The sequence below is a fragment of the Myxocyprinus asiaticus genome, chromosome 35, assembly GCF_019703515.2.
Source record: "Myxocyprinus asiaticus isolate MX2 ecotype Aquarium Trade chromosome 35, UBuf_Myxa_2, whole genome shotgun sequence".
In the NCBI taxonomy this organism is placed as follows: Eukaryota; Metazoa; Chordata; class Actinopteri; order Cypriniformes; family Catostomidae; genus Myxocyprinus; species Myxocyprinus asiaticus.
In genome coordinates, this window is record NC_059378.1 from 7,602,270 (window position 1) to 7,617,148 (window position 14,879).

At 37.5% G+C, this 14,879-nt stretch overlaps 1 protein-coding gene across 5 annotated transcripts in view; it reads left to right on the forward strand.

Annotated features, from left to right (window-relative positions):
- Nucleotides 1–14,879, forward strand: part of LOC127426181 (kazrin-like) — a 243,124-nt gene that overhangs the window by 95,387 nt on the left and 132,858 nt on the right. For all 5 annotated transcript variants that reach the window (XR_007894751.1, XM_051672811.1, XM_051672812.1 and 2 more), the window contains exon 4: nt 8,097–8,301. Coding sequence is in view for 4 of the 5 variants with exons in the window: in XM_051672811.1 (XP_051528771.1) it covers nt 8,097–8,301 (205 nt within the window). In the remaining variant the exon portion in view is untranslated. The remainder of the gene's footprint in view (nt 1–8,096; nt 8,302–14,879) is intronic.

Below are 14,879 nucleotides of genomic sequence, written 5' to 3' on the forward strand. Positions count from 1 at the left end.
ATGGGATTGCATCATATCCTGCAACATCTGGACAGACCAGGGACATATGCAAGGATCCTTTTGTGGACTTCTGTTCGGCTTTCAAAACCATCATCCCAGCTATTCTCCAGACTAAATTATACCAACTCTCTGTTCCCACATCTATCTGTCAGTGGATCACCAGCTTTCTGATGGACAGGCAGCAGCTAGTGAAACAGGGGAAATTCACTTCCAGCACCTGTACGATCAGCACTGGTGCCCCCAGGGATGTGTGCTCTCCCCACTACTCTTCTCCCTGTATACAAATGACTGCACCACCAAGGACCCCTCTGTCAAGCTCCTGAAGTTTGCAGACAACACTACTGTCATCGGCCTCATCCAAGATGACAATGAGTTTGTATACAGAAGGGAGGTTGAATGGTTGGCTCACTGGTGTAGTCAAAATAACCTGGAGCTGAACATGCTCAAAACAGTGGAGATGATTGTGGACTTTAGGAGGAACACCCCAACACTGACCCCCCTCACCATTCTAAACAGCACTGTGACAGCAGTGGAGTCATTCAGGTTCCTGGGCACTACCATCTCACAGGACCTAAAGTGGGAGACCCACATTTACTCCATTGTGAAAAAGGCCCAGCAGAGGTTGTACTTCTTTGTCCAGTTGAGGAAGTTCAACCTGCCACAGGCACTGCTGATACAGTTCTACTCAGCAGTCACTGAGTCTGTCCTCTGCACTTCAGTATCTGTCTGGTTTGGTCCAGCTACGAAATCGGATATCAGAAGACTACAAAGGACAGTTTGGACTGTTGAGCGGATTACTGGATGCCCCCTGCCCTCCCTTCAAGAACTGTATACTTCCAGAATGAGGAAAAAGGCTGGAAAAATCACTCTGGACACCACTCACCCGGCCCACTATCTTTTTGAACTGTTGCCTTCTGGAAGGCACTACAGAGCACTGAGCACCAGAACCGTCAGGCACAGGAACAGTTTTTCCCTCAGGCTATCTGTCTCATGAAGAGTTAAAATTGCCCCATTGAGCAATAATTAATGTGCAATACACAGCTTAGTCTATTTATATTTATCCAACATACCATACCTCTTCTGCCATTACATTCCCTTGCTTCTGTATATAACAGATTGTATTTGTATATTATATATATATATATATATATATATATATATATATATATATATATATACACACATATATATATATATATATATTAGTTTAATGAGCTGTCACTGAATTTACAGACTTGACCTCTCCCACACAAATATCTTACATTTTTAAAAATTGTAAGTTGAACTGACTTTGGCCCTCATAGATATCAGAATTTAATGACAGTTTTAAGGGACATTTCCTTCATTCGTTCATGCTCCTCAAAAAAGGACAGTCATTCTGATAGTCACCCTTTAGGAAAGAGTGGGGAAAGGACATGGGCTCAGCCTGTTCTTCATCAACAAGCTCAAGTCCTACTCTGGAAATGACATTGCTTTTCTTGTGGTTTTGCTAGTACATGGATTCAGTGTTGTAAGAGTCTGTGGGAAGCGTCCTTGACCTAACACTTACCCATGATCTCCTCATATTCGCACTCATGAACACACAGAAACACATTGATACATGCAACAATGCCGAGTTGGCAGCTGAATGATTTTCACATATCACACAGATAAGAGCCTTATGAAAAGATAGGCTGTGCTCACCAAACTCTTGAGAGAAAAACAGCGAAAATTCCAGTTTACCTGGCATGAGTCAATATTCAATTAACCAAACCAGTCGCTCGTAGTGACCGTTTATCAATGGCTTGTTTTTAAGTGCTCTTGCTTAATCACATGCTATTTACAGCTGCAAACAAATAAGTGAACAAACAATAACTATTTAGAAAGATTTTCAATAGAGAAGTAGTCACTGTTCCACTGCTAGGTTCTGTCACTGGATGCGCCAATATTGAATACATGATACCATCTCAGGTCATGTTTATGGCAAAAAGTTACCTTTGTGTATCCGTGTCAGCTACCCTGCTGAAAAACCTAAAGTGGTTTGCTGGTCTTAGCTGGCCACCAATCTGGTTTCCACTGGTCAGGTTGGTATAGTTTAATGGTTTTAGAAGGGGTTTTGGGTTTTTGTCAGCTTGTTAGGTTGGGAGACCTAGATTAGCAAACTAGATTTAAGATGGTCTTTTTAGCAGGGTAGACATTTAAAACCATGTCATAACCAGCTGGCCCCCAGCTGGTTATGACATGGAGGCTCGTGAGGGGTTGCAAACTATACATCAGCAGATAAAGGTGTGATACTCTAGCTTTGATATTTCGCTGCTGTTTTATGATAGTAGTGTTTCAGCATGATGAATGGTTATTACAAAAGTGTGCATATATAGAGAAATATAGGGTTCTCGTTTAGGTTCAATATCTTCAGAAAAGTATTCTCATTCATGTCCCTTTTCTACAAAATTATGCAATCTGAAACACTAAAGAGCTTTACTCTCATATAGCATGTGTTAAATGCATCCAGAACGGGGAGGCCGCTTTGTTAGATTGTTATTTATTTTGTTTATTTAGAGTCCCATAGACAACCTACACCAACCCCTACCCCTAAACCTAACCCTAACCTTACTTTGCAAAAAATTTACCATGGTTTTACTACAGTGCTACAGTACATCACCATGGTATTTTGAAGTAAAATAATAGTAACCACAAAATTAAACATGTTTACTATATTAACACCATATTACTGTAAAGGGTTGCGAGGGTTACTTTTAACCTTACTACATATTATAGAATACATGCTGTAAAATATAATTTATAATGTATTCTGTTAGATTACTCAAGGTCAGTAATGTAATGTAAATACTTTGGATTACTTCTTCAGCATACATAGATTTTTTCACTTGTTTTGATTATAAAAAATCTGCCAGTACAGTAAGACAAATACACATCTTAAAAATATATTCGCTTAAAAAAGGCTAAACATCTTATGCAGTGTTGCTTCTAAAACAAGATAAAGCAAACTGATCTTGTTTTAAGGATTTTTAAAGATATTTTTACAGAAAAACAATACAAAAATTTTCAACAAGAATAAGATTTTTGTCCTAATATCAAAGGTCTTACTAGAGAAAAAAAAAAAAAAAACTATGAACTGCTCGTATGAATGTAACACATCATAAGAAAGTGTTTCACTGCTGTTGAAATGCACTTTGGATCGCATCATTTATATGTATAAATGTTTTCCAACTGAATAGACTATATATTAAATGAAACAAATGACAATAAAATGCAACGTAATCTCTTCAGTAATCAAAATACTTTTTGAATGTAACTTTATTCTAATTACCAATGATTTAAATTGTAACTGTAGTGGAATACAATTATTTATATTTTGTATTTAAAATACACTACCGTTCAAATGTTTGGTGTCACTTGCCTGAAATGTTTCTCATGATTTTAAAAATCTTTTGATCTGATGGCGTATGCTTAAATGTTTGAAATTAGTTTTGTAGACAAAAATATAATTGTGCCACCATATGAATTTATTTCATTACAAAACTACAATTTAATAATAAAAAAAAGGTTTTTGAAATTGATGACTTGGACCAAATAATAAAGAAAAGCAGCCGATAAGTGCCCAACATAGATGTGATACCTCAAGAAGTTGGTTGAGAAAATGTCAAGAGTACATGTCTGCAAATTCTAGACAAAGGGTGACTACTTTGAAGATGCTAAAATATAACACAGTTTTGATTTATTTTGGATTTTGTTTAGTCACAACATAATTCCCATAATTCCATTTATGTTATCCCATAGTTTTGATGACTTTACTATTATTCTAAAATGTGAAAAAAAAAAAAAAAAAAAAAATATATATATATATATATATATATATATATATATATATATATATATATATATATATATATAAAATAAAGAATAAGTAAGTGTTTTAAAACTTTTGACTGGTAGTGTACGTAATCCCGTTATGTATTACGTTGCTCTACATCCCTGTTACTGTAGTAACACCATGGTTAATTGCATTAAAAGTATGGCTTCAGGGCCTGGGTAGCTCAGCGAGTATTGATGCTGACTACCACCCCTGGAGTCTCGAGTTTGAATCCAGGGTGTGCTGAGTGACTCCAGCCAGGTCTCCTAAGCAACCAAATTGGCCCGGTTGCTAGGGAGGGTAGAGTCACATGAAGTAACCTCCTTGAGGTCGCAATTAGTGGTTCTCGCTCTCAGTGGGGCACGTGGTAAGTAGTACGTGGATCACAGAGAGTATCATGAGCCTCCACATACGGAGTCTCTGCGGTGTCATGCACAACATGCCACGTGATAAGATGCGCGGCTTGACTGTCTCAGAAGTGGAGGCAACTGAGACTTGTCCTCAGCCACCCGGATTGAGGTGAGTAACCGCGCCACCACGAGGATCTACTAAGTTGTGGGAATTGGGCATTCCAAATTGGGAGAAAAGAGGATAAATAAATAAATAAATAAATACTATGGCTTCTGCCAAAAAACATGGTTACTACAATATTATTATAGTAAAACCATGGTTAATTTTACCTGGATCAAACCTTTCTCCCCGACCGTCACTGTGACCAAATCACTGCGAGAAAATCAACCTTTATATTAATTTAAAAGAGGAAACAGGATGGGAAAAGTGGGACAAAAGGAGGAATCGAACCCGGGTTGTCCGCACACAAAGTGGGAAGGGGTGCAGTTTGTCTTCAATTTCTGTGTGGCAGGTGCTATTTACACCCAGTGCAAAAAGTCACTCCATATACAATATAATTCTCATAACCTTCGTATAAAGCTTTAAAATAATGTTTTGAATGATGGAACATGTAGTAAATGAATAAATTATTACGAAAATAAGGGACGCATTAATGCATAGGCTTACATGGGCTGAACCCCAACGAGGGGATGGGGGCATTCGCTGTGTTTGCCACCCTGTTCTCCCTTGTCAACATGTTTTGTTTTATATAGTTAATCATTCTGAATTAACGTGTTATATCGACAGCCTTATTGTTTATATTGGATGTTGGAACAATGTGCCTTCCACCTGTATTGATGACCATCATATAAAGCCTGATTAACTAAGCTGTGTCGCATACTTGTAAAAACAAATCTCTTGCCGTTGAGTATTCTAGGAGTTGTCTTTATAGTTTTGTAAGGCAGCTTGAAAGCACTCTTGACTGCAAAGTTGACTCCGTTTGGCAAGCAGCCTGCAGACACTCTTGGCAATTGGCAGGTGACAACCTTGTTTTAATAGCCATGGAACAGCTTTTAGCTGACCAGTTCCCGCCCTTTGTCTTTTCCCACTTACATGCAGCATTGTCCACTCCGAGTCCTTTGTGAGGCCTGGTGTGTTCCAGTCAATGGAGGTGAGTTTTAAAGCTGCTGAGATCTTTTTTGCAGAATGGAAAACAGCAAGCCACAGAATATGAAAAACACTGGACTAGATTTTCCCAAACTTTTTCTTTTCTTTCTCATTCTCTTTCTCTCTCTTCACCACTCCTTCTCATTCTCTTTCTACATCTCTTGCTCTTTTATTTTGATTGAGTATGGTGGTTTTGGGGCTGTGATTTGAAAACAAAGCTCTGCTTCACCGTCTCTTTCAGCTGCAGTTTGTATCTCAGCATGAATGGTGTTAGCACAGCACAGATGTGCTTCTCTTTACAGTTCATTTCTGATGGAAATCAATCTGTCTGGAACATGCCAAAAACATTGTGACTTTTATTCTTGTAAAACATTAGTATGTGGGTCACTGAAAAATATGGTTGTCAAAGATGAAAAAAATAAGATTTTTAAAAAATAATCTAGTTTAAAACACATATATCAAGTTTGTAGAAATGTACATTTTTGAAAAACATTTATAGCATTTTCAACAAACAATATTGGTTTTATGACTTCAAAAATGTCAAGTGGTGTAACCATCAAGTAAAAGGTATTAAAATACGTACCTTCCTTGCACCAAAAATGCATGCGTGTCAAACTTAATAGTTAATTTCAAAAGGTATTCCAAGGTAAAACAATCTTTTTTTAGAAAGTTCAAGAATTTTTGAGTCAAGAATGTCAAAATGTTTTCTTAGGATTACTCCATTTGACCGAATTTTATCTGACCCATTTATTTCCGATGGAAACAATCTGTTTGGAACCTGCAAAAAATTTATTTTATAGCATTAAAACATATCCATCCTCAGTCATGAGCGAGGCGGACACAAGTGGAAAACTTTAGGATGATGGGCACATACACAATTAAAAAGATTATCTGTCATACTTTATGAATGGGAGGAGAGTAAAAGCATAGTTTGCTGGGAAACTGACAATTTTTTGTGATTGTTTTTAGTATGGATTCCTCTGTTGTGCCCCATCTGTCTCTGGAATTGCTTCCTGTGAATACCAAATGAAGATGTGTCTGTCTGTCTGAGCTGTTAAATGTAACCTTTTTTTATTTTTATTTTTTATGCGATGGTTTGCCAAATTTGCCTTCCTCAATCAAACCCCCTGTTTGGGGAATGTAATTGCCATTATGTTATGGCAAGCGAGTGTTGATTATAGTCATAAGGATAAATATTTGGGGCGATGTTGGAGGGGGAGCTTCTAAGATACTTAAAGTATGTTTTAGATTTTTCTTATTACCCCAATAATCTCACTTTTCTTCTCTAAAGCTTCAGAAGATATGTCAACAAAACTGTCTGTGTCTGCAAGTCAGAGATTTCAATATGAACTCAAACATTTCTTATCAAATTCTTCCCAGACCAGTCCATTTTTATTTCATAGCTCTGTACATTTACTGTATGTCAACAATTGTGTCACTTAAAGGGATATTTCACCTAAAAATGAAAATTCTGTCATCATTTACTCGCCCTTTTTCTGGAACCCAAAAGGTGATGTTCGGCAGAATATAAGCCTTAGTCACCCTTCACTTTCATTGCATCTTTTTTCCATCTTTGTGTTTTACAGAAAATAGAAAGTCATATGGATTTGCAACAACACAAGGGTATGTAAATGATATTTATTTATTTATTTATTTATTTGCGAACTTCCCTTTTAAATGAAACATAGATGAGAACTCCTGAGCTTTGACAAAGCGACCAATACATTTTCTGCTTTTTGAGACTAAATAAGCTCCAAACTTTTGACCCTGTGGAGTGATAGAGTATTTTTAGTGTAATTCTCTTCACTTCCTATGTGTAGGGGGTTGGACTAATAGCGGACTCTTGTGTTCAGTGCAGAGGTTGCCTGGTCCCTCTCCCTGACCCACCCCCATCCGTAACCCCAAGTGTGGGGGAGCGTTTACCAGGGACAAAAGAATGAATATGTAATGAAAAGAAAGGGGTGTGTATCAGAGAGAATAGATGCATCCAGCTCAACAAGTGTTTTCAAGAGATAACTGTTGTTATGAGGAAGAAAGTCTTGTGTCATTTTCCATCCCGAGCATACATTAACAGTCGCTTGTGCTTCAAAAAGTCATGTTCTTAACAAAATCTGCCAGTGCACCAAGTCACATCCAAGATGCATTCTCTGAAAACAATATTTTACGCAGTGTTGTTTTATGGAGATCTAGATATTTTTACTGGAGAACAAGTCAAAGATACTATGATTTTTCACAGTGTACTCCTTACAAAATGCTCCAAAAGGGGAGGCTCTTCGAGGCAAAGCCTGCAGTTCCCAGAGTTTTAGAAACATCATACTCTAGTTCCCTCCCTCTCTCCCCCCAGAAATCTGGTGCACATGGTACATTCCGTTTAAAAGAGAGCATGTCATCTCTCAATGCACTGTGTCCTCTCTCTAGAAGCAGCTGGTGGGAGCGCGCTTTTTCAGTGGGAACTCTCTCTCTCACTTCTCTGCCTGCTGTTTCGCCTCTCTCTGTTGCATTCTTTCACATGCTCGCTGTCTCTCTTTGACTAACTGAAAACAGATAGTGATTAGGTCTTTTCTGCTGGGATAAAGAGAGGAGGAGAGTCTGACTAGGGATTTTCTCTCTTCTCCAGTGTTTGTTTTGTATGTGTGAACTAAACTGTGGCTGCAGTGAAGGAATAAAGTGGGGACGAACGGCTTCATCTATCCCTCTATCACAGTGCGCTTGACATCATGCACCTCTTTGTGGATTTGCTTCTTAGGGCAAAATCCTGAAAATGATGGAGGACAACAAGCAGCTGGCTCAGCGGATCGATGGGGCCATCCAGTCGGCCAGCCAGGAGGTAACCAACCTGCGATCCGAGCTCTCCGCGACCAGTCGCAGACTGGCCGAGTTGGGGGCATGCAACCCCACCGGCCTGGAGAACAACCAGCAGAACCACCATCACCACCTCCACCTCCTTCACGGTAGGAAATGTATGCCAAGTTTCTGTTTGGTTTATGTGTTTGGGCTGCTTGGATCTGGACTGTATGCTGCAGTTTTGGAACTTCTTACAGTGCAGACTAGCAAATAGTTAATTTATAAGTGTGGGAGGGTGCTAGGAGCTTTTGTTAAGGGTTGAAGAGAGTGAAGTGGGGAGGAGGAGGCCAACTGATCCCGTTCTTCTGTGCCTCATCCCGTTTCCTGGGTAGCCTGTGGGATGGCTTGCGAACGCAGCTGCGGCATATCAAAGTGGGAGTGTTAGAACTAGAGAAAAAATAAAGTTGGCATTGGGTTCGGCGTCACATCCCCTGCCTCTTACTGATTTGCAGGAAATAACATGAAACACGTGGTTCGAGTCTGATACTAAAAGTCTTAGTTGAACTGGTGGTTACTACCATTTTTCCAGTGTTTTCAAGTTTAGATTACTTTAATGTAGGTCAAGATTGCAATCCTAATATTATTGTTTAAAGTGCCTGATGTGTTTACCAGCAACTTTTCCAATGTTGTCAGTGATTTTGTTCATAAAGCTGTCTGTGCTTACCGTTTGTGTATGCTCGTGGGTTGTTAAAAGGAAATAGTTTTGGAAAGTTGACATGTCAACTTTTAGCATGTAATGTGACATGCTATGCTATTTGAAACAGCATTTTGTTCTATGTAGAATATTTGCAGTTTTAAAAATTAATTTGAAGCAACAAAGGACCATTTAAAATGAACTAGTGCAAAGCAAAAAGGTGATTACAAATATTTTATGTACACTTTCTCTTCTGCATTCACATTCATTTTAAAGGAATAGGTCATGCAAAAATTTGAATTCTGTTATCTTTTACAGTATTAAACCTTATGTTGTTCCAAAACCATATTCTTACTTTCTTTCGAGGCACAAAAGATATTGTAAACAAAATGAATGTCACATTCACCATGGACTTTCATTGTATGGAAAAACAAAATGGCATAAAATTGAATGGTGACTGAGACTAAACATTCTGCCTAACATCTCTATTTGTTACGCTGAAGAAAAAAAAGTCATACAGGCATCATCAAATGATGACAGAATTTTCATTTTTGATTGAACTATCCCATTAACTTTATATCTCAGTGTTGAAAAATAATGTTCATGGACATGTTTTTATACCCCTGTTCTTGTGTGCATTGTGAACCTTCTCAACTTTCACTTCATGCCCTTCAAAAAGGAAGCAGGGTGTGGTGATCTCTGGTTGAGTGTTGGAGATCTCATAGCCCCAAGGCAGGTTTCACTGCATGTTGGCCCTTGGTCATGTTAAGCGGCTCAGCCATGTGGATGAACATTGTCTGGGTGTGCAGGCAAGGATCAGTGTATTGATATTGTGTCAGGTTGATGATATTATGGGGTTACAGCATGCAGGGCAGCTCAGCAGTGGGTTACACAGCACTGCAGTCTGGGCAGCAGAAAGTATGTGTAGTCTTTTAAAGACAGGGATAGAGTGAGAGTGATAGAAAGCACCTGTTTGAACAGGTGTAATTAGCGGGAACTTTCTAAATGAATGGAATTGTTTGAACAGCATGGCTCAGCACAATATCAGTCTCTCTCTCTCTCTCTGACCCTCTCTCTTTTCACACGGGTGTAAGACATCTCACTGCAGACATCTCACATTCCTCTTTACCCGTGCACTGTTGTAATGCTTCTCCTTTATTTCTTTCTCTCTCTTTTTTCCTCTCAGGAGTTTCAGGTCCATTTTCTTTTTCAGTGGCAGCATCAGTGGCAGTCCTGGTTCACTTGATTTGCCATTTGAAAGCTCTGTAAATTTGCTATATGAGGGAGAGAGTATACAGTATATATACAGTATCTATCTATCTATCTATCTATCTATCTACAGTGTTGTTAGTAATGGATTACATGTAATCTGTATTATGTAATCAGATTACAAAATCAAGTACTTGTAATTTGGATTAAATTACATTTTGAAATACTTGTAATTGGATTACAGTTACTTTTTATAGATTAAATTGAATTAAATTTATAGTAAATTGTTAATAATGTATTGATCATTTTCATATCAATATCATCATATTCTTACCCTGAAGTGCAATAGTCTCACAGATGAATATTTTGAGCATGTGCTCCCTTTATGTTACAACAGTAAGATATTCATCACAGCTAAGGAACTATTACTAAGTAGTAAGGGTTAAAAGTAAGTGTGTCAGAGCTTTTAGCTGTTAGCTTTGACCTAGCAATGTCATTGCTGTTGATTTCAGGTTCATTGAATGAGCTAGATATGTTTTTTTTTTTTATATTATTTCTTACTACTTATTTTTGTATCATTGCTCACACATTGAACTTAATTGCTTCAAAGGCTTCATTAATGTTTGCTGTTGCTTTATGCTATTATTTTATGAACTTGATGTCTCAGTGTTTTGAATTATAAACTTTGGCCATGCACTATCATTGCTGTTAGATTTAATATTTATTTCATTTATGTAATGTTTAATGCACTTTTTTGTGAATCTCTTCTTGTTAGTAATAAAGAATGAAATACATTTTCTTCCTCTTTATACATTTATGTTAAATGATTATCCTACTCAAATGCATGTAACATAAAATAAAATAGAATTAGGTTGAAAGTAATCCAAAAGTAATCGGATTATATTACCCCAAAATGTAATCTGAGATTACGTTACCAATTTCATTTTTTTCATGTAATTTGTAATCAGTACCTGATTTTATATATATATATATATATGCTGTATAATAGGGATGTGCAAGAGTAGTACCCAGAAGTGACAGCAATGATTGATCATGAAAACGATAATCAATAATGATTATGCGTGATGTGACTTTTCACTAAATTCGAAATTCAATGTCAACTATACACAAACGTGTCAAAGGGGCCTTATTTTGAAATTTAGATTGATTAAGTTATGATTTTCTGCGGTACCTTGTGGTCTGAATCATTACAGCAAAAGCTCCAACACAATACACTGTGACTTTCTGTCTGGGGCAGAGACAGTGCTCAACACTCTGGAGAAGCGCACACACACCGGAGGAGTTCTTCCTTTCAAACAGCTAGGCGGAATGCAGCTGAATAAAACCGAACGCAGGGTCTTTAAAGCGATTTTCAAATAACTTCAAATAATTAACCTCATTCTAATTCTCAATCGCCATTAGACATTTTTGCATAAATTCAAATGTGTTTACATTTTCCTATATTGCTAATGATAGCGTATTGTGCGAGCAGCCTCAGAGACATGGGTTCTGGCCCCATAGAAACCAGGAAGTAATTGCATTCAGATAATCAATAATGAGCACCATTCTGAGGTTGCATTTTCCCTCTTAAATGACATTTTACTGCACTGATGGTTAGGTTTAGGGTTAGAGTTTGGGTTAGGGTGTATGATTAAAAAAATATCCATTCCTGTTGACTGCATTACATCATTAACAACTAAAAACAACTCGCTTTACAGCTCGCTTTTGGTGCCATTCTGTGGACATTTTGCCCGGAAACTGGGGCTCACATGTGCCCATATTTTCAACAACACTTCAAGTTTCGGCCACTGGGGGCAGTGGTTTAAATTTTGGTAAGAACAGACCAATTTCAACTGAGGAACTTTCGACCTACTGTCACAGAATTCACAGGGATGGAAAAGAGCAGATTTGGTTTATTAATAATAGCTCCTTTCGTGTTCCAAAGGGGGAAAAAAGTCATAAATAAGGTGTGACTAAACAAATTAGACATGTATTCTTTTTCCACAGTGTTTTTTTTAACCTATAATCACTGAGCAACTTAATTAGGCTATCATATATATATATATATATAATGTGTGTATATACACACTACTGGTCAAAAGTTTTGAAACACTTGACCGAAATGTTTCTCATGATCTTTAAAATCTTTTGATCTGAAAGCGTATGCTTAAATATTTGAAAATAGTTTTGTAGGCAAAAATATAATTGTGCCACCATATTAATTTATTTAATTATAAATCTAAAATTTAATTAAATAAAAAAGTTTTTGAAATGGATGTCTTGGACTGAATAATTAAGAAAAGCAGCCAATAAGTGCCCAGCATAGATGGGAACTCCTTCAATACTGTTTAAAAAGCATCCCAGGGTGATACCTCAAGAAGTTGGTTGAGAAAATGTCAAGAGTACATGTCTGCAAATTCTAGGCAAAGGGTGACTACTGTGAAGATGCTAAAATATAACACAGTTTTGATTTATTCTGGATTTTGTTTAGTCACAACATAATTCCCATAGTTCCATTTATGTTATTCCATAGTTCTGATGACTTTACTATTATTCAAAAATGTGAAAAAAATAAATAAATTATAATAAAGAATGAGTAAGTATTTCAAAACTTTTAACCGGTAGTGTGTATATATATATAAAATTACTTTAGCTCCAAAATGGCACGTGCCCCTTCCGTTTGAATGGATATGACGATTCTGCCTCTCTCTTTATCCTCTCAGTCAGGTGACTGTTTACATGCGAGAGCCGGAGGCTGAGCGAGCAGAATGTAATCAGATACACATTCCTCTGTACGGCTGTATGTGGGAGTCGCTCTCATAGTTTAAACACAAAGCCCCTCTCCTTTCAAAAACAGCATTCCTTTAATCAGGGCTTTGGGTTCACTTGCGTTCTGGTCACATCCTTCCGTCATTATTGAGCCAAGGGCCGATGGTCATTAAAGTCATGTTTGTTGTAGGACTGGATTGGATTGGGTTCAGTTTCATTTTGCAGTTTTTTTTTCACACTAGCGGTTCAGTTGTGAATAAATATTTTCCACAATTCTGACCTTTTACAAGCTACAAAACCATTTATTGCTGCTAAAAACTTTTTCACATTGATTCAATAATGAGAAATGTTTGCCCCATGTTGTAGGCGGATAGACTCTGAATATAAACTTAAAAGCAGGCCTAGGTTTAATGGGTTGTGACCAGTGTGGCTCTGGGTCTCCTTCATCTTCAGAGATGACAATGAAGTCTAAAGTGGGAAACTACAAATGTGAGTTTTTCTTTTTCCTTACAAAACTAGCATGTTGCTATGTGGTTGCTAGGATGTTGCTAGGTGGTTGCTAGGGTTATCTCGGTGGACTAGATGTTTGCTTACTGGCCAAAGTTAAAAAAGCCCACCCCCCCTATGATATTCTAGTCTCTAGATATGGCTCTGGTCTCTCTTTCAATGTAAATCAATGGGATTCTGTCACCTGTTTTATCACAAGCAACACTAACAAGGCAAAATGTGAATAATTACAAGGCCTTTTTACTTAAGAGGAGAGGATGGGATTATCCTTTTCAGATTTAGATTAAAGTTCCGCTGGCGTGCATCCAGTCATCACATGAACTTATATAGATAAGTGCTTCAGGTTCATATGACATTAAGAAGGAATTATCTTCGTGAACATAGTTTTACATGCGGTTTTAAACATTATTACCCGTAACATAATTAAACTGCACATTTCCTCTGATTTAAAATCTTGCTATCTGACTTTACTCAGTGGCAACATGTTTCCCATAATTCCTGCTAAACAAATGATTAACCATACCAAATCCCATAAACTCTTTACCATACGATTGTGGCTTTTATTCATCTCCCAATCTGACCTACTATATAATCAATATCTTTAAGGCCAGAAACGTACTTTATGCAATAGGGATGAAAAAATAGATTCTCTGATGCATCACAATTCTTTCTCCAATATTCTGAATCTATTTTCAAAATTTCAGAATCAATTCTGAGTTCAATTAAAACCGCAGTAGCTCAGTGGCGTTTATGTTCGCGCCAAAGACAGAGTGAGATGCTAGAAACAAATGACAAGATACACAATTACTAAAGCCAAGCGCACACTACAAAATGTATCGCAGACTCCGTGTATCAGTCACACGACCATCATTCCCGACTGAAACTACGATCTCGAAATTAATTCACAAACTCAAGCACATAGCAATGGGAAAGTTTATTTCCCAGTTATTGCACTGATTTGCACAGAAAGTGAAAAATTGCTGAAAATAATGATGACACAGCGGTTCACGAGACCTGGGCGATGTTTTTATTTTCGAATCTTTTTTTTGTCTCGTGCTTTCCAATGCCTTTCTCTCCTCTTGTGCTCTCTATTTCTTTGGCTGTTGCTCATGGCCGGTCTCTCGCTCGTCGGAACAGTGCGCGTACGATTGATTTATTAAGCAGCAGCACTGCTATTTGTGTCACTTTACTATCACCTGTGGTGTGGAAAGGAAAAGCTGACATCTGGACTCTCACAGAAGCAGATATCTCATGTAGCCATCCTGGACCAGCAACCAATAGTTGTGGTTATACAGTAGTTATTGATTAGGGATCGATTCATTTCTTTATTTATAATTGAATACTCTTTAATACTGAGTGTATGTATTGATAAAAAAATTGGAGGACAAGATGCATTGTGATGCATCGAGAATATTTTTTGTAATTGAATCATTACCCTTTGAATCATAATCAAATCTTGAGGCCAGTGAATATTCACACCTCTATTATGCAAGTATGCATGTGTAGATTCGAGCACTTGGTCAATGGATTGACAACACGCGGTCAGACTGAGCATGCTTAAAGTGT